The 20,372-nt window shown below is 45.8% G+C and overlaps 1 protein-coding gene across 2 annotated transcripts in view; it reads right to left on the bottom strand.

Moving 5' to 3' along the window:
- Ap2a2 (adaptor related protein complex 2 subunit alpha 2) overlaps positions 1-20,372 on the bottom strand; it is a 73,291-nt gene that overhangs the window by 37,805 nt on the left and 15,114 nt on the right. For both annotated transcript variants that reach the window (XM_008760010.4, NM_031008.2), the window contains exon 2: positions 6,734-6,802. In XM_008760010.4, coding sequence (XP_008758232.1) covers positions 6,734-6,802 — 69 coding nt within the window. The remainder of the gene's footprint in view (positions 1-6,733; positions 6,803-20,372) is intronic.

Here is a 20,372-nt window from a genome sequence, read left to right as displayed (position 1 = left end):
AGACCACTAGTTGCTTTTTTCCAGAGGTCCTGAGTTCAATTCCCAGCACCCACATGGTGGCTCATAACCATCTACAGTAGGATCTGATGCCCTCGTCTGTCATGCTGGCATACATGCAGATAGAGCACTCATATACAAACATAATATATACTTTTAAAAAACAAGTCCTGTGTGAAATCACCTCGTGCCCGCAAGGTACTCTGTTGATATCCCGTGGACAGAACTTGGCAACAAGAATGACAGCTGTAAGTGCTAGGCCAGGCGGGAGGCCAAGCTCAAGTTTGAGGACTGATACAAGACAGAAAAGAACAAATGGTTTTTCTAGAAGCTTTGCTTTTAGGCATATTTTTGTTTCCATCATTTAAAAACAAAAAAAAAAAAAAACAAAAAAAAAAAACCCTCTAATCGCAACACTCAGGAGGTAGAAGCAGGAGGCGCTCTCTGAGTGGAGTCCACCCTGGTCTACTGAGTGAGTTCCAGAACAGCCAGGGCTACACAGAGAAACCCTGTCTCAAAACAACAACAACAGAAGATTATATGTCTATGCAACAGGGAGCCACTGTATTTAAGTCGACCAACTAACTCAACGTTATAACTATTCTGAGATGGCCACGTGTAAACTAAAAGGGCTGGAAACAGCTTACTGGTAGAACGTTTGTTTAACATGCAAGATGACCTGGGTTTGATCACCAGCACCACAGAAACCAGGTGTGGTGGAAACCATCTATAACTTCAGAACTAGGGTGGTAGATATAGGAGGATCAGAGGTTCAGTCAATCTCTGGGGCATCATACATTCTAGACCAGGCTAGCCCATGGAAGACCCTACTTAAGTCTTCATTAAAGCAGTGCCCTTCTGTATAACTTAGCGTCAATCATTCATTAAGTTTAGACTGCCATAAAAAACGTTCAGATTCAACTCTCCAGTGTTCACTGCTCACATTTTATCTGCTTACTATCAAGGACTTAATTTCTATCTAGACTTTAAACGCCACAAAACACTACCACATCACCATTTAAATTTACTACCCAGCATCCTCTGTTTTATCATTCATTTCTGTGTAATTGACCTTGTACCTGGAATCATGAGCGTGCCAAGTTCCTCTATCAGAGAAAGGCCTACTGTTAGGAAGTTCTTCATTTTTGTTGTTAAAATATCTTTTTAAGCTTTATTAGTACTGTTTTTTTGCTAGAGGGTTTTAGAGGGGCTGTTTTCTTGAGACTTGCTGCTGTATAGACCAGGCTGACCACAAACTCGCAGAGATCTACCTGTCTACACCTCCCAAGTGCTGAGATTAAAGGTGTATGCCAGCCAGGTGCATTCAGTGTCTGAAGAGGATTCCCTGGGACTGGAATTACAGATGGTGGTGAACAACTATATGGGTGCTGGGAATTCAATTAAACCCAGGTCCTCTCAAAGAGCAAGATGGTGTTCTTAATCACTGAGCCAACTCTCCAGCCCTTAGGATTTTTTGTTTGTTGGTTGACAAGGTCTCACTATAATTCCCAGACTGACCTTGAACTGGCAATTCTCCTGCCTTGGCCTCCTGCATTTTGCAAATTTTTGTATATACAAGCTCTTCCCTCTCTCTACCCCTCATTGTTGTTGGGTTTTTAATCCTCTTTTTTCCTTGAGGGTTTTTTGTTTGTTTTTTTGAGTAAGACATTTCCCCAGAGTCACCCCTAGAGTGGACTTCCTCAATATCTGGACTTTGTATCCTTCTTCCTGCTCCCTGCTGTTCCTGCTCAAAAGCTGCCAGCCTTGCACAGCTGCTGTGAAGAGAGTTCCACCCCTCACCGCTCAGTGCGCCAGTCTTTGAGCCTACACAGTATATGCTAACATATTCAGGGTAGATTCCCTTTTGTATATTCTGCGTTTGTTCCAGATTCTTAGTTCTCTAAGCCACACACCTCACCTTCCCTCCAAGACACCAAGTAACCATCCAGGTTTCAACTTTAGTCTGTGCCTCCCACCGTCTATACACCCTCTTTTCCACCTTGTGAGCTAGTCTTCATCCGCCCAGCCTTTCAGAACACCAAACTTTTCTTAAACTACTTCTATCACCTCAGTCATCAGCCATATCTCCATTTAAGTCACCCCAAATGGTCTTACTTCAAAGTCTGTTCTCACTTCTGACACTTTCTCCATTTCCTACTAAGTTTGTCTTTTACACCTTTAAATGCTGTAAACCCAGTCCTCTGTAACGTGAACCTGACTTACAAGTCTTCAAGATGTTGTCTCCTGGGCCTCTGTGGGCTACAGCTCACATGCTCTCGTTCTCTGAGCATCCTTGTCCTCTCTGACCACATACTGTAACAGTGTATTTAAACCAACTACATTCAAGATTAAGGAGACAACACTCTCCTACCAGAGGGACTGGTGCTCCTCACCTCAACCCAGGTCTAACTATGAAGTTGTTCAGTGTCATGTGCCAAGAAAACCCAGCTGCTGTGTGAGAGAGGCCAGTGGGCCCAATCTCCAGAGCTGCAGTGTGTTGTTTTTTTTTGTTTTTTTTGTTTTTTTTTTGGTTCTTTTTTTCGGAGCTGGGGACCGAACCCAGGGCCTTGCGCTTCCTAGGCAAGCGCTCTACCACTGAGCTAAATCCCCAACCCCTGCAGTGTGATTTTTGGTATGATGTAAAAACCAGGTGAGACCCGGACTTTGACTTTTATCCCTCTACACAGGGATCCATTCTGAACCGGGTAGAAAGGAGCTGTGTCCTATGAGTATCTGCAGCTACTAGGCTCTGCCTATCAGATGTCTGCCATAGCCCACCCCTAGCTGATAAGCAAATAAGCTTTGCTTGGAAGACATTGTTCGGTCATGGCTCTAAGTCCCTCAGGGCCACCAAAACAGCTCCACCTTGAAGTGGAAATCTCTGGTTTCTTTGGAGACTCGGTTGTGCTATGTGATGTTTTTCTGGAAGCTGTCTTATGAGAGGATGTCTTCCTGAAGCACACATGTGAGAGGCTGTTTCGTTGAGGCAGACACTTGAGGATGTTAAGAATAACCAGCAGTAGGGGCTGGGGATTTAGCTCAGTGGTAGAGCGCTTGGCTAGGAAGCGCAAGGCCCTGGGTTCGGTCCCCAGCTCCGAAAAAAAGAACCAAAAAAAAAAAAAAAAAAAGAATAACCAGCAGTGGACAGAGCTCTTGCACTGGTTTGCCTTGTGCTGCTTCTCCGGTCTTCGCTGACGCTGCTCTTGCCCTGCCTTGCAGCTCTTTGCGGGTCGTGCATATCGTTGCTTGTCGTGACTTTGTAGACAAACACACCAAAGAACTTCTCATGGTATTCCATGCTTCTATTCTCAACAAACATGACATCCGGTTTTCTTCTCTCTTCCCATTCCCTTCCTCTTGCCCTCCTAAGTTCACTTTCTACTCTTCCCTTCCCCTTGATTCTTTCTTTTTCTGTGCCTGCCTTTCCTTTGGCTTCTGCAGTCATTGATGACCAGAACATTAAAAGCAGCTGTAGAGAAACACACCAAAGAACTTTCGTGGTATTCCAGCTACTTCTAGGTGCTTCCGCAGACTCACGCCAAAATGGCAGCAGAGCCTCTTGGTTTCTTCAGGATGGAGCAGCTGATACTGATGTGTTTGATATTTGCTGACTGGACTGGCTGCTGTGACTAACTCAGGTTTAGTATTTGGGATTGGATCGCCCTAAAGAACTACTTGTAAGCAGGTCAACGACTCCCATTTCCTACTAACCTTCTTTCTCCCTACTTTGGGTAGGTGGGCTAGAAGGGAGGTTGAAGCGTTTAAGAACCCACGCGTTTAAGTAGGTCTTGAAAAGTCTAAGCGCCTATACCATCTGGACTCCCTTTCTCAGAGCAGTAAGGTAAAGGTATAAACAGTGCTGCCCCTGGCCTCACAAGCCATGGCCTTCTCCTGGGTAGCCTGAGAATGTTTCTTCTCTCATGGCACTCATGCTCTCAGGAGGCCTTGGAACTGTCTGCTCCCCAGCTGACACCAGTGGCAGGACAGGTCTTGGACTCAGGAGGTGCCATCTACTGCAGTCTTCCAGGCAGTGCAGACCTAAGCCAACTGGACTCTAACTGCAGCAGACAACTGAGCTACGAGTTCACCACCAACAGATTATAGACATCTATCCCTGCACTCCTTCAACAACCAGTTCTGCTCAGCAGACAGCCCTGGGCAGTGCACAGAGGGACTTCCTTCCTGCACAGAACAGCTCAGCTTCCTAAGACTTCCTAGCACTCACATAGATGTTTGTAGAATGGATAATTTAACACCTCCCTTGATTTGGGGGGGAGGGGGGAGGGAGTTGCTAGGCATCAAATCTAGGGCTTTGTACTTGTCAGGGGACACTTTAACAGTAAGATATAGCCTTAGCTAAAGTCCTTGTCCTTTATCTCTTCTTTAACATTTGTTAACGTTGTGTTTGTGTGTGTGCATGGGGGAAGTATACATGCCAGGTGTACATGTGGAGGTCAAAGGACAACTTTCAGAAGTTGGTTCTCTCCCTCTACAATGTGGGTTCCAGGGATGGCTATGAGACTCAGGAAGTGCCCTTAATCAGTGAGCTGGCACCCAGGCCCCAAAGTTCTTAACCTTTAACTTACACATATACAAATTACTGCTCTTTTTAAAGATTTGTCTATTTATTATGTACACAGCAGTTTGTCTGCATGTATGCCTATAGACCAAAAGAGGGCACCAGATCTTATTATAGATGGTTATAATATAATATAACATAAGCCACCATGTGGTTGCTGGGAAATGAACTCAGGACCTTTGGAATAGCAGTCAACACTTTTAACTTCTAAGCCATCTCTCCAGCCCCTGATTATTCTTAAAACTAACAAAAATATGAACACTTAGGGCTGGAAAGATGTCTTTGTGGTTAAGAACATAGGCTACTCTTCTAGAGGACCAAAGTTTGGGTCCCAGAACTCACATGTTAGCTCATAACCATTCGTAACTCTACTTCCAGGGAATCTGATGTCCCTCTTTTGGCCTCTGTGGGCACAAGGCATACAAATGCTACAGAAACATACATGCTGGCAAAATACCTATACACACGGGATAAAATAATAATTTTTCTTACTTCCACATTCAAACGTAATCCTTTCCACTTTGAGAGTCACAAACTCTGTATAATCACATAGGTTAAAATGTACTGGGTGCTCATCTTTTATCAAGCAAACAATATGCATTTCCTTATATAACACAGTTAGAATAGCAGACAAGGCCTTTCGCAGTGAGGGTCCAGAGCTGCCAGCATGTGGGAGCTGGACAGGTGGCTGTACCCAAGTCTGCCCAAGTCTGTCTGACTCAGCTGAGCAGGGTGACATAAGACCCCAGAGGCGGGCCAGACTCCACAGCTGCCCAACGGGTTACAGGTGACCATGAGTCAGTATCTCTACCTAGGGCCTCCCTCCCCATTACAGTGCGCGGGTATCCTCTGTAAGTCTTCAGCATTGCAACCCCATCATGGGGTCTACATCTGGAACCCAGCCTGCAGAGAAACAAATGGGCAGCCCCACTCCTTACAGAGCAATGAGAGACTACCAAAGTCAAGTCACAAGAGAGTCATTACATTCAAGTTCAGTGTCAGGACTTTCAGAGGCCTGCTTTAAGAAACTCAAATTTAACTTTCTGTCAGCTCAACAGCAAATATTTGACAAGTAATCGTTTAAATTCCACTAGTTTTCTCACTGCCCGACCATCCGGGAAATCCACTTTCAAGGCCTGAATTCCCCCCCACCCCCCGAGATTCTAGGAGACCACAAGGCTAACTCTACTGACCACGCACCTCTTCTGAGGATGCAACCCAAGCTTCTCCTCTACTCACCATTTCTAGGAAACTCCAGCTGTTCTCGCAGTTCTCATGATGTGCTCAGCTTAGAGGGTTAGCGGGCTTTCCCGAGGGCCCTACGTGCAGCATTCTAAGCCTGTGCTGAGCAGGCACACACCTCTTCAGCAGAAGTCCGTGTAAAGACAGGTCTTTGCCTTCACCTGACAGGGCAGATACACTGGGGCTCTGCATAACACTTCAGATAAACAGCCACACGGGCACTGTGTAGTCAACAGACTTCAGCACCCTGCCCGGCGTGGTGCTGGGCAGCACTTTCCAGACAAGGCAGAGTCAGTGTTATTTCCAACCCTAGGGAAAGGTCAGCATGAAAGCTAGGAGGGGGCTGCCCAACCAATTCAACACAAGCTGCTCTCCCTACCTGCGTCCTCAGGGCTAGATTTACTAGACTAAGAACTTGATGGTTTTAGGAGGTTGTTTTTTGTTTATTCATTTGTTTGTTTCTAAGTTAAAAGACTTTCTGTAATTACTACTTTTCTGGTGGTTGTGAAAGAACTATCTGACAAAAGTGACTTAACGAGAGTTAACTTCAGCTCATGGCTCAAGGGGTGCCCATCATGGTGAAGACATCAGCTGCAGGAACTTGAGGTCACATCCAGCCAGAAAACAAAACACAGATGAACTCACGGACAGGCCTAAAGTTCACTTCTCTCCTATGCACACTGCTTATAGCAAGCTCACCAGGACTGAGCTTCGAGTATCCCTGAGGCTGGAGGTGTGCTCAGCTTACTTTTCCCTTTTAATTTAGTCTAGGACACCTGAGCCCACAGGTGGTACTTCACACATTTAGGGCATCTTCCTACTACAGCCATGTCCAGATGGATTTCAGGCAGCATTAGGCTGACGATGAAGTCATTACAAGGCCTTTAGTAGTTTGCAGAAATGGTTAGCACTTACCTTTAAATTTTGATCTAATATTTGCCAGCTCCTTATTTATCCTCTTTATTTCAGCTTCTTTACTTTTACCTAGGAGAAAAGAATATAAATACATTGTTTCATTGCCTCTAAAGAAGCACTCTTTCCTGCTGAGACCTACACTGAGAACTGATGACAGACTCATGGTTTTCAGTGGTGCTGGGGGAGGAACGACCAGCCACACGGATGATGTCCAATTACATGGTACAGCATCACAGCCAAAACCTTGAAGACAGGAGGTAAAACCAAGGAAAGAAGCAAACCATTTCAAGACCAGCAGCAGGATCCGAGACCTTAGTAAACTGGTATAGTGTAGTCACAGCAAGGCAAGAACCCCATAAAGATAGTGATGAAGTAGGCTCACAGCACCTCCTGGGAGCAGCATCTCAGAGGGGTGCACTACACCTCCAGCTTAACTCTATCTACCTGTGTGCCACAGCTCTGAGAATGGAAAGCATCACATCATGCTCTAAGGGTTCTCCCTCAACCCTCCATGAGTCCTCAGCTATACATCATGGATGCTGACTTCCATGAGCACGGAGAAAATAGCAGTTTAACCCACAAGCATCCAACTGTCTTCTCTCAAGACACTCACTGCAAAGCCTAGCAAGTCTACCTCCAATGCAAAATGAAGTTAGGAGAAATGGGAGAACAGCTACTTCATGACTATGTATGAGGGGAATTAACGAGGAACACACACCTCACTTACCAAACGAGCATGCTGTGTATACAAACAAGTATTTATATGTGTAAATCACTCTTTGAAGCAGCAAGAAAAGCAATTTAAAGGGTCCATAGGCAACATGGTGGGTAGAGACCTCAATGCCCAAGACTGGGGATCTAAGATTGGCCCCTAGAACCCAGGATAAGGTAGAAGCTTGTGAGAACTGACACCAGAGGTAACCTCTGGCCTCCACATGCACACACAATAATAATATAAATAAAATTCAAACTTTAAAAATAGCTTTGCCAGGCATGGTGGTACTCTGAACCCAGCACTCAGGAGGCAGAGGTAAAGCCAGACTGGCCTATTAGTGAGTCTATGCCTCAAAAAAACAAAACAACCAATAGCTGTTTAAAGACAAAGGGCCCTTCCTCTCTGGATGTGGGAGGCCATTGACAGGTTTCCCAAGCTCCAGTAAATGGTCCCACACCCATGTAACTGTTTGTCCCAGTTGTATGTGCAGACAAAAACATATACATAAAATTAAGCAAAAAGTTTTAAAGAAAAGGTTTAAACGGGCCTTCTGCATTGAAGTGAGAAAGGGAAGTGTTGGTGTGGAGGGGAACAGGGGGACGAGCTGAGGGTGGATATGACCAAAATACATTGAATTCATTCATGCATTTAATTATAATAAAAGATAATAAAAATGTAAGTAAAAGGTAAAAATAAAATTAAAGTAAAAACAAAGGATCCTCTTAAGCTACTCCTGATATAACAGTTGTTCTTCCAAAAGGAACAACCCATCTGCAACACAAAGCCATAGCACAGGCTGTCCCAAGCCCAAGGCTGGCAGAGCCAATACTGACTTAACTCACATCACACACTGCAGAGCCTGGCCTCACACTGCTGTTCGATACCCAGCTTACCTGTCGTCCCCACCCCCCACCCCGCAAGGCAGGCCAATCGAGTGTCCCTTATCTCCTGGGAAGACTTGTTCATGAGCAGGGCTCACTATAGCTGAACTGAGAGCACTTCTGAGTCCAGTTCTACCCAGCGAGCTCTAGATGGACAGGTGAGAAGGACAGGAAACAGGATTCTATGACGCAGTTGGGGCAAAGGGCAGCAAGGTCTAGAGCCCAACAACCTCACATCACTGTCTCCAACCCTGATGGAGCAGGTCTTAGGACCCTGATTCCTATCTGCCACACCTGAGTAGCCGAAGGCTCCATCAGAGTGGACAGCACAAGCACTGGATTAGCTCTGGTGCTTCCTAAACTGCCAGGAAGAAGGTAAGAAGCTGCTTTTATTTCTGAAGTTTTCTTTAATCCTGTCTTTAGGAGATACAGTTCAAATTTATAATCCCAGTATTCAGGAGGCTGAGGCAGGACTGCTGTGAGTTGGAGGCTAGCCCGGGCTAACATGAGCAAAAAGGAAAAGGGAAAAAAGGGAGTTAAGAATTAAAAGCCAGGGGGTTGGGGATTTAGCTCAGTGGTAGAGCACTTGCCTAGCAAGCGCAAGGCCCTGGGTTCGGTCCCCAGCTCCAAAAAAAAAGAAAAGAAAAAGAAAAAAAGAATTAAAAGCCAGGGGGCTAGGGGTTGGGGATTTAGCTCAGTGGTAGAGCGCTTGCCTAGGAAGCGCAAGGCCCCGGTTCCGTTCCCAGCTCCGAAAAAAAGAACCAAAAAAAAGAACCAAAAAAAAAAAAAAAAAGCCAGGGGGCTGGAGAGATGGCTCAGAGGTTAAACACTAACTGCTCTGAGGTCTTGAGTTCAATTCCCAGCAACCACATGGTGGCTCACAACCAACTGTAATGTGGTCATATGCCCTCTTCTGGTGTGTCTGAAGACAGCTACAGTGTACTCACATAAAATAAAAATTAAAAAAAAAAAAAAGAATTAAAAGCCAGGCTTGGTGGGACACACCCACCCTAGCCCTAGCACAGGCCTCATCGCCACATCTCCTTTGAGCATCAGGCTCTGACACATCCTGCTCTAAAGAGATATCAGGGTGTCCCCAGCCAGAGGCCCAGCCTTAGGAGGGAGGCTTTTGGAACACAAAGCTTCACCTAAGGGCCACCAAAAAAATTTGAGCTGTGGCTCTAAGTTCCTGAGGTGACAGGCGCACCTGTGTAAAAGAGCTGAGGAAATGGAGATCTGGGCAGCTCCTCCTTCCAGGCTGTGCCGGGGCTGCATACCTGTGGGGGTTCATTTCAGCAGAGATGTCTGAAGGAAAAGGAGTAAGGGGAGGGGCAGCCCACCTGCAAGCCTACTTTTTTTTTTTTTTTTTGGTTCTTTTTTTTTTTTGGTTCTTTTTTTTTTTTTGGAGCTGGGGACCGAACCCAGGGCCTTGCGCTTCCTAGGCAAGCGCTCTACCACTGAGCTAAATCCCCAACCCCGAGAGCCTACTTTTTAGCCAGAAGCAGCTCACCTGCTGCAGAGCTTGGAGAGGGCTGTGGGAGGCTTTGGTTTTTCTGGAGAGAATTAAAAATTTGCCCACGAATAAGAAATAAAAATAAATTTTCTTAAAAATGGAAGGGTCTGCTTAAATTGTTTTGCATATTATAAACTAAAACAGCTTTAACTTGTAAAGTATTTCATATTTTTTGCCGCCACCACCACCCCTCCCCGCTGCTTTTGAGACAGAGTCTGACAAAGAATGTAGCCTCAACTAGCCTGGAACCCATGACAATCTTCTTTGCCTTAGCCATCAGTCACCATGCTTGGCTCTCACAACAAGACTGCCCCAAGGAAGACAGGCAGGCAGGCAGGCAGGCAGGCAGGCAGGCAGGCAGGCAGGCAGGCAGGCAGGCAGACAGAGAGACAGACAGACAGGAAAGCTCAGGTGCTAACAAACATCTATCGCTTCAGCACTCAGGTCAGGAGACTGGGTCAGAGGAAGAGGTTTGCTTGGCATGGTGAAATCATGAGTTCCATCTCCAGATCATAAAAGTGAATAGAGGGCTGGAGAGAGCTCCACAGCTGAGGGCACTGAGTGCTTTTCCAGAGGACCTGGGTTCAATTCCCAGCATTCCATGGCAGCCCACAACCTCCGGATCCTGGGAATCTGATGCCCACTTCTGCCCGCTGCAGGCACTGCTTGTACATGAGCAGAAATACATGCAGATAAAACACCTATATGCATAAAAGGTAAAAATGGAAAAACTTTTTTAAAAGAGTAACAGTAAATGTAAAAATATGAGCATAAAAACCTAAGTTCCATCCCCAGAATCTATAAGAAAAAGTCGGGTGGCACAGGCTTGTTAACCCAGACCTAGGAGAGGAAAAACAGATTCCTGAGGCTGCCAGTCAACCAGTCTAGCTTACTCAACCAACTCTAGGTCAAGGATCAGTCCCCATCTCAAAGAAAGAAAAGGAAGGAAGGAAGGAGAATGCCAGTAGAAGATAGCCATGCTTTGAGCATATGCATGTACACACACACACACACACACACACACACACACACACACACACACACATTTTAAGTTTTAAAAATAGGAAAAGCTGGGGCTGGGGATTTAGCTCAGTGGTAGAGCGCTTACCTAGGAAGCGCAAGGCCCTGGGTTCGGTCCCCAGCTCCGAAAAAAAGAACCAAAAAAAAAAAAAAAAAGGAAAAGCTGAAGGACTCTGTGGACAGTAGGAGCCTGGGGAAATCCTAGCCAAGCCCCAGAGCACGATGTTTAAAGGTCAGCACAGCGGCTTCTGTTTCGTGTGTGGGTGCTGGGTATGTTGTTTGTTGTTCTTTAGTTTCTCTAGACAGGGTCTCAAGTAGCCAAGGCTAGCATAGTGGAATGGGGAAATGCCTCAAATACTAAACAAAACAAAAACTGGGTGTGGTGACTTTCTGTGAGCTCAAGGCTAGCCTGGTCTACACAGCAAGTTCCATCCAGAACTACATAGAAAGACATGTCTCAAAAAGAAAAAAAGTTCTACATGGAGCTTAAGACACTAAGCAGTGTTGAACATCAGAATGGTTATAATATATCTAAGATATTCAAGCAAAAGAAACAAGGGGTTGGGGATTTTAGCTCAGTGGTAGAGCGCTTGCCTAGCAAGCGCAAGGCCCTGGGTTCGGTCCCCAGCTCCGAAAAAAAGAAAAAAAAAGAAAAAAAGAAACAAGACATTGGGGCTTTATATCCAGCAAAGTTATCAGGTATAAATGTCATAAACCAACTACATAAAGTCCAAACCACCTTGCTCCCTAAATTCTTTGTGGATCACGAACTTCAGACATCCAGTCACATGAGGAACCACAGAAAACATCAACTATGAATATGAGGTGCAAGCATGAGGTGTGCAGAGGAGCATAAGTGGGGTGGGGGTGATTGCAAAAGTGGGCGTAAGTGTTCAGGGACAGTCTAAGTGTACAGGATGGCAGTATGAAAGGGGAAGGCATGCATAAGTACAGAAACGTTATGTCCAGATAACGTAACAATGTAACAGTGTGCAACTGTGAAACACAGCTCCCGCAGGAGCACAGTGGACATGCAGAAGGCAGTTGCTTAGCCGTCACCCAGAGTGGCAGCACCTAACCTTAGGAGAATCATCACTCAGAAAGCCTGTTTCCTGCCTCAGTAGTTCCCAGTGGGAAGGGAGACCTGTCCGCCCAGAGGCCCACACCGTCCTGAAAGCAAGTCAGTCCTAACTCAGTGTAGTTGGTTCTGAAGCAGAGAAGCAGTGCACCCCAGGTGGCGATGACAGATAGACACCCAGAGGTCACAGGCACACTTAGTAGACCTGGCCTTTCCAGTGTTTCTGATCTACCCTGACTCTGTTCTATGGGACTCTGGCCAAGCCATATCAGCCCACCATCCTGCACTGCCCTCGGTCCTCCATTCACCTGGGTCTGCTCAAGGCACTCCCTATGGTGAACAAGAGTACATCTGGGTCCTTCAATTCATCTGACCACAGCTTCCGCTACAGAAAACTCAAGTCTCTTCCAAGAACAAGGAATGAGCCTATTCACTGAGAGAGCTTCCACTTGCCACCACCAATGCACTCTAACTACTCCTGTCCTCGGGCATCCCTGTCTGTCTGCAGCCTCACTGCCTCTTCCACTAGACAGTGAGGCCCTCTCTCCTTTCCCTGGATCAGAGCCCAGTATCTGATGCCTCCCGGCACTGACATTCTGAGGAGCAGCAAGGGATGGAGAATGCCTTCAGTGAAAGCGAGAGCAGGTCTACCTGTCTGAGAAGCTCCCACATGAGGAGTAGCCATGAGCTCAGTGTGCATACAGACTACTGCTGCTCCACGATGGGCCATGTTTCCCAGTTAGGATGGCTCTAAGTCCCGTCTGACACAGAAGGCAGCATCATAGAATCCTATGTTACTGTGAGGTTAGGCCGCCTGAATGACACAGGCCATTAACGCTGCCCTCCACAGGGTGGTACTTTTACTCACTTCACAGGGGTCACCAAATGTCCAAATGCTCTGGAAATGCTATAGAGGAATTCCCACCAGATGAAACGACACACAGGATTTAAAGTGCAGATGGCACCAGCAGGCCTGCCTCTTTTGACCAGATGTTTTACAGGTGGTATCTGTAACATATATTACAGATGTGCCACTGGACAGTAGTACCTGGCCACGTTCCTTACTCACATCACACTTCTAACTCTTAGACAAAGGGCCTCATCTTGGGAAAAACAGATCTAGGAAAAAAAAAAAAAATCAGGGGTTGGGGATTTAGCTCAGTGGTAGAGCACTTGCCTAGCAAGCGCAAGGCCCTGGGTTCTGTCCCCAGCTCCGAAAAAAAGAAAAAAGAAAAAAATCAAAACAAAACAACAACAAAAAGCTAATGTGACAAAGATTCAGCTTGGACCAGATGTAGCAGCCTTTTAATTCCAGAACTCAGGAGGCAGAGGCAGGCAAAACTCTGTGCGTCTGAGGTCAGCCAGGGTTACAAAGTGAAATACTGTCCAAAAAAACAAAAGCAAAAACACTTTTTAAAAACTAGATATAGTTCTTCAGCCACAGCAGCCACCTTCCAGTTAACTCACCAAAATGACGAACACAGAGAGAAGCACTCGGTCTATGTTCTCTAGACCTTTAGGAAGCATGGAGCTGTTCTTTTGGCCACACGCATGCAAATCCACAAGAAGGGTGCTACTGTAGACATCAAGGGAATGGGCACTGTTCAAAAAGGGATGCCCCATAAGTGTTACCACGGCAAAACCGGAAGTCTACAAAGCATGCCGTGGGCATCACTGCAAACACGCAAGTTAAGCACATCAAACAGTCGAAGGGCAGAGACAGCTTCCTGAAGGAGGTGAAGGAGAACAATCAGAAGAAAAAGGAAGCCAAAGAAAAGGGCACCTGGGCTCAGCTGAGACGCCCACCTGTGCCACCCAGAGAAGTGCACTTTGTGAGGACTAACGGAAAGGAGCCTGAGCTGCTGGAGCCCATGCCATACAAATTCATGGCCTAATGGACAAAAATGAAATAAAGTACCCAGACTGAAAAAAAAAAAAAAAAAAAAAAAAAAACACCTAGATATAGGCAAGGGCAAGGACTACTACCTATTCTAACTCTAGAAATTGATTTCAAAAAGGTAACCACCGGGCTGGAGAGATTGCTCAGTGGTTAAGAGCACCGACTGCTCTTCCCGAGGTCCTGTGTTCAAATCCCAGCAACCACATGGTGGCTCACAACCATCTGAAATGAGATCTGATACCCTCTTCTGGTGTGTCTGAAGATAGTGACAGTGTAATCATAATATATAATAAATAAAATATTTAAAAAAAAAAAAGAAACTGTCTTAGGCTAGGCATCCATTTAAAAAAAAAAAAAAAAACAAAAAAAAAACCAAAAAGGTAACCACCAACCTGAGTGACCAACCAGACTGTGTGAACCAGCCTGACAGACACTCTGAGCTGTGGGATTCTGGTCTTAGCTACCTTAACTCTCTGAAATGCAACAGCAATTTCAGCATGGACTTCGGAGCGTCACTGGCTAATAAGTGACCTAGACTAGCTGCAGACATTGGCCAGGAACAAGCCATATTTTGCCTTAGTGAGTCTCAAAGAATGCACAGAATGGGGACAGGCTGGGACGGAGCACCTGGGAGAAAGCTCATTCCTCAGCAACTGAGTAGTTAATCATTCTTCTCTAGGGATCAGACGGATCCTGACGGTAGTTCAGTCAGGAACGACCCGGATTACAAAACACCTGCCGAGGCTGGACATGTTGGCAGACACCTCTAATCCTAGCACTCCGGAGACTAAAAGCAGGAAGATCACAAGTTCATGGCCAGTCTGGGCTGTGCAGTAGGACCTTACAGAAGAAAGAGACACAAAGGCAGAGACACAGAGAGGTATAAAAACATGAACCTTTGACGTGTATAACGAAACTCTGTCTAAAGTGAAGAGTTTCAGTCAAATGTATGCTAAGACAGAAACTCTCTTCACTTTAGACTGTCCACATGAAGATAAGACTCTTACTAGGCATTGAAGGTGTTCTCCACAATAGCCACTCACAACCTACCCACAAACTGCAAGGCTCAGATTGCTGGAGTTGCCTACTCAGATCTTCTAATGACAAGACTGCCATTAGCCCGAATGCTCTGAGGAATGTAATCTCAGATAATGGGCAGAAGGCAGTGAGTGGCCACAGGCTTGATATGGCTGTGCTCAGGAATGCCTCTCTATGGTCTGTGTTAATGGGAAGGGGGCCCACTGATCAAAATCCACACCAATAAACCCAAGGAAAGGTGCACAGACAGTCTGATGGCACGGATCTGTGCTCCCCAGCACGGGAAGCTAAAGACTCGTGCAATTTAACAGCAGGGATATGGAGTGGGCTTCAAAGGAAGGAGAAGAGGGGAGAGGAAGGAAGGGGAGGGGAAGAAAGGGATGGGAGGAGGGGAGGAAAGGGAAGGGAGGGGGAAATTTTACAGAAATTAAAAATTGTTCTGCTGGTAAGTCCCACTGAGTAAACCCACGAGGCTCTGACACACTGGGCTGGACCATCTTTTTCAGCAGTTTTTTGGGATATGATTCACAAACCACACTGTTCACTCACATAAAACATGTACACAGTGGCTTCCAACATTCTCCTATCTGTCTGCCCTTTATCTTTCCAAACGAAACTCCATAACTATTGGCAGTCATTTACTAGCCCCTGACATCCTCAGCTTGCCTGTTGCCAGTCCATTTAAGTGGGAAAGTACAGTATGTATGATTAAAGTCTGGCTTCTTTCCTCAGCACAACACTGTCAAGCAGCAGCCTGCACGGCCATTTTTATTAGGGGCATCATTGTGATCCATACTTTGTTACCTAGTGGTTTTGGGGTTCTTTCTACCTTGGGGCTATCAAGAATAACATCCTTGGGACAAGAGAGATGGCCCAGTGATAAATAGCCCTTGTTCTCACAGAGGATCTAAGTTCAGCTCCCACATTCCCATGCTCACATGGAGGCTCTCAACATTCGTTAACACCAGCTCGAGGGTAATAACACCTCTTCAGGCCTCTGAGAGTACCACACATGCACAGGGTACACATACATACATGCGGTCTAAACAGTCACAGACATAAAACTAACAAATCTTTTTAAAGAACGTATGAGGCTAGAGAGATGACTCAAGAGTTAAGAACAGTTGCTCTTGGAGGACACAGGGTCTGTTCCTAGCACCCACATGGTGGTTCACAACTGTCTGCAACTCCAGTTCCAGAAGACCCAATGCCCTTTTCTCACCTCCTCAGGCACTGCACACATAAGGTACAGAGGCACACATGCAGGCAAACTGCTCATACATATAAATGCTCATTCATAAAAATAAATTAAATAGATCTTTAAAAAAAAAAAAAAGTCAGGTGGTGGCACACAACTTTAACCCCAGCTCTCAGGAGGCAGAGGCAGGTGGATCTCTGTGAGTTTGAGGTCAGTCTGGTTCATAAATAGAGTTCCAGGACAGTCGCCAAGCTATACAGAGAAACCCTATCTCGAAAAAACAATAAATACATACATACATACATACATACATACATACATACATACATAAATGCCTTAATAATTTAACATCCCACAGGCCAGCCAAGGCTACACAGTGAGACCCATAGTGAGACCCTGACTGTCACATTCACATGTAAGTTTCTGTATATACACATCCTTTCTCTTAGACACATGCCTCACGGAGACTTCGAAATCCTGGTCATATGGTGACCATATTTACACTAAGCCACCCTCCCCACCCTAGACTAATAGCCAGTCAAGGAGGGAACTTAAGCCCTTGCACAGGAGCCACAACCAATACATAGCTTGGTAAGTTAAGAGAATTTACCCCAGATACCTTTCAGACCCCAGAACTATCTTCATTCAGGTAAGCTGTGAGCCACAGGAACTAGGGTTTTTCATTCCTTCACTTTCAGGTGTGCGAATGTGCGCATATGTCTATGTGGATGTGCCTACCCATGTGTGCATGTAGAAGCTAGAGATTGCCCTCAGGTACCATCACCTTGCCCTCACACACACGCAAGGCTTCTCTGTGTAGACTAGGGTGTCCTGAAACACTGTGGTGGGTTGAATAAGTATGGCCCCATAGACTGTGTTTGAATGCTTCACCCATAGAGAGTGACACTAGGAGGTGTGGCCTTGCTGGAGGAAGTATGTCACTGTGGGGATGGGCTTTGAGGTCTCATATGCTCAAGCTAAGCCCAGTGTGGCACACAGTTTCCTTCTGTTTCCTGTGGATTAAGATGTAGAACTCTCAGCTCCCTCCCAGCACCACTGTCTGTTGGTAAACGGTCGTGCTCCTGCCATGATGACAACAGACTAAACCTCTGGAGCTGTAAGCCAGCCCCAGTTAGATGTTTTCCTTTCTAAGAGTTGCCATGCTCATGGCGTCTCTTCATGGCAACAAAACCCTAAGACAGAAGCTGGTACCAGGAACTGGGTGTTGCTGTGACAGGCCTGACCGTGCTTTTGCTTGGAGGAGTGTGGATTTGGGGACTTGGGGTTAGGAAAGCCATGGAATGTTTTGAGTGCTGCTTAATGGGCTCTCCTAGTAGCACAGAAGAAAGTGGTGCTGAGGGAGATTTGAACCACGGGAGCCTAGCTCAAGAATTTTAGTATGCTGCCTAGAGATCATTCTTGTGATATTTTGGTGAAGAGCGTGGCTGCTTTTTTACCTTGTGAGAAGAGTCTGCCTGAAGCTAAAGTAAAGAGATCCAGACTAATTGCATTTGAAGTCTCAAAACAGTCTACTATTGATTATGTGGGGTTACTGCTGTCCACTCTTATGAAGAACATTTTGATGAAAAGAGACAGAATGTGAAAGGAAAAATTCAAAATAAACGGATTAATGAGAAACAGGGCACTAAAAAGGTGGAATGGAGCCAAGTCCTGTGTTCAGAGATAAACATGTGATGAAATGGAATAAAGGGAGTGGCCTCAGGGGAAGACTCCACCCAGCTCAGCCCCATCTTGAGAAAAGGAATTAAAGAACAGCTTAGGTCCAGGCATAATAGTACACGCCTTTAATCCCAGCACTCAGGAGACAGAGGCACGCAGATCTCTGAGTTCAAGGTCAGTTTAGTATACACAGCAAACTCTAGAACAGCCAACCTTCCACAGTGAAGGAAATCATTGAAAACCGAAAGCTGGTGAAGATGTAATTGAAAAAGGGGGCCATGTTCCAGTCCCAGCAAGCAACAGAACTTGGCAGCTTCAGTCATATAATTCTGTCAACAAGGAGAAAAGAAAGGGGTTATGGATTAGGGTTTCCAAGATTAGGGAAAGCCACTGAGACCAGATGTAGGGCTGGGGTGTTCCTACATGGAGGCCCAGAAAGGTCGCTGTGTGGATTACCTTGGAAACCCCAAGAGGTCAGTCAGAGCCATGGGATACCTGCTGAGAAAAGCTGCTAACAGGAGTGGAACCAGTCCAAAAGAAAAGTGTGTTACAGTCAAAGCTGAAATGAGTTGGAGATCTGAAGAGCATTTGATCTGAAGAGATCCAAGATGCAGAGCTTGGAGTTTGTCCAGTATTTCCTCACTGTGCTCCCTTCCCTATATTTTGGAGTAGTAATGTATATCCTGTGCCATCATATGTTGGAAGTATGTGATTTTTTTTTTAATTTGATTTTACAGGGGATTACAGTTAAAGAGATTGCATGAATCTCAGAAGAGACTTTAAATTTTGGACTTTTAAAAACTGTTGAGGGCTGGAGAGCTGGCTCGGCAGTTAAAAGCACTGACTGCTCTTCTAGAGGTCCTGAGTTCAATTCCCAGCAACCACATGGTGGCTCACAACCATCTGTACTAGGATCTGATGCCGTCTCTGGTGTGTCTGAAGACAGCAACAGTGTACTCGCATATATAAAATAAATGATTCTTTAAAAAAATTTCAAAAAATAAAAGTTGTTGAGACTGTGGTAGACTATGAGGACTTTGAAGTGGGACAAAATGCATTTTGCATTATGTTATGACTATAAGCCGATAAGGGTCAGGGAGTGGAATGTGGTTGTTTGAATAGGTACAGCTCCCCAGGCTCAAGTGATCCAATGCTTCACCCACAGGGAGTGGCACTGTGGAAAATGTGGCCTTTTAAAGGAACTGTGTCATTTGAAGGCGGATTTAAGGTCTCCTATGGCTCAAGATGTAGAACTCTCAGCTCCTTCTCCAGCACCATGTCTGCCTGTAAGCTGTCCTGTTTCCCTCCATGACAATAACGGACTAAATTTCTAAAACTGTAAGCCAGCTCCCAACTAAGTGTTTTCCTTTCTAAGAGTTGCCATGTTCATGCTGTCTCTTCACAGCACTAAAATCCTAAGATAAACTCCCTCTACAGAGATCCACTTGCCTCTCTCTCCCAAGTGCTGAGATTAAAGGTGTGGGCTAACACTTCCCAGCTTGGTGTTTTGTTTTGCCACTGTACCTTCAATTTTACCAAGTAGATTAGACTGTCAAGCCAGCAAGCTCCAGAAATCCTGGGTTTCCTCCTTCCCACTGTTGGCACTACAGTCAGGCATGGTGATATACTCCTTTAATCCCAGAACTCCAAAAGCAGAGGTAGGCAAATTTCTGTAAATTATACATACTGAATCCTTGCTTGTCCCCTGCAAAAGGACAACATCACATCACATGCAATTTTTTTGTTTGGCTGATTGGAGGGAGGGGGTAGTTTTGAGAGACCCCTGGCTGGCCTGAACTCACTATGTAGACTAGGCTGGCCTCACACTCAAAGATTTGCCTACCTCTGCTTCTCCAGTGATGAGATCAAAGGCCTATTCCACCATTCCTGGCTTTACGAAGTTTTTTACACGGGTGCTGGGAGTTGAACTAAGGCTTCTGTGGCAAGTACTTTATTAAGTGAGCATCTTCCAAGCCCCAATGATGCTTGGGTGTGCTATGGTTGTAAGTGGACCTGTCAGGAAGTGACCTGAAGCCAACACGCCCAACACCTCTGCAGTCCCACCCATCCTCATTGTTCCTTAGACCAAAAACTCTTGGAAGGGTTAAGTCAACTACTGTTGTCCCCTGAGCCACCCCACCAGACTTCCTCCCTGGTCTATGATCCTCTTCACCTCAACACACCTACAACATCCTTAAAAGAAGGGGAAATGCTGCAGTCTGTGGCATCTGAATCTGGGCCCCAGCACACAACAGCAGCAGTAGCCACAGCAGCTGCCTCACTTGCTCAGTCAGAGCAGGGAAATGCACAGAGCCTGCATCAGATGTAAGCTAGGATGGTGTCTCAGCCAGGGTTTCATTACTGTGAAGAGACACTGTGACTAAGGCAACTCTTATAAAGGACAACATTTAACTGGGGCTGGCTTACAAATCCAGAGCTTCAGCCCATCATCTTATGGTGGGAGCATGGCAACATCCAGGCAGACATGGTGCTAGAGGAGCTGAGAGTTCTACATCTTCATCTGAGGGCAGCCAGAAGAAGGCTCTGATTCCATACTGTGTGGAATGTATGCATAGGAATCTCAAAGCCTGCCAACACCAAGATGGACTTCCTACC

This window comes from Rattus norvegicus, chromosome 1 (assembly GCF_036323735.1).
Source record: "Rattus norvegicus strain BN/NHsdMcwi chromosome 1, GRCr8, whole genome shotgun sequence".
In the NCBI taxonomy this organism is placed as follows: domain Eukaryota; kingdom Metazoa; phylum Chordata; class Mammalia; order Rodentia; family Muridae; genus Rattus; species Rattus norvegicus.
This window is presented reverse-complemented; position numbering and strand designations above follow the sequence as displayed.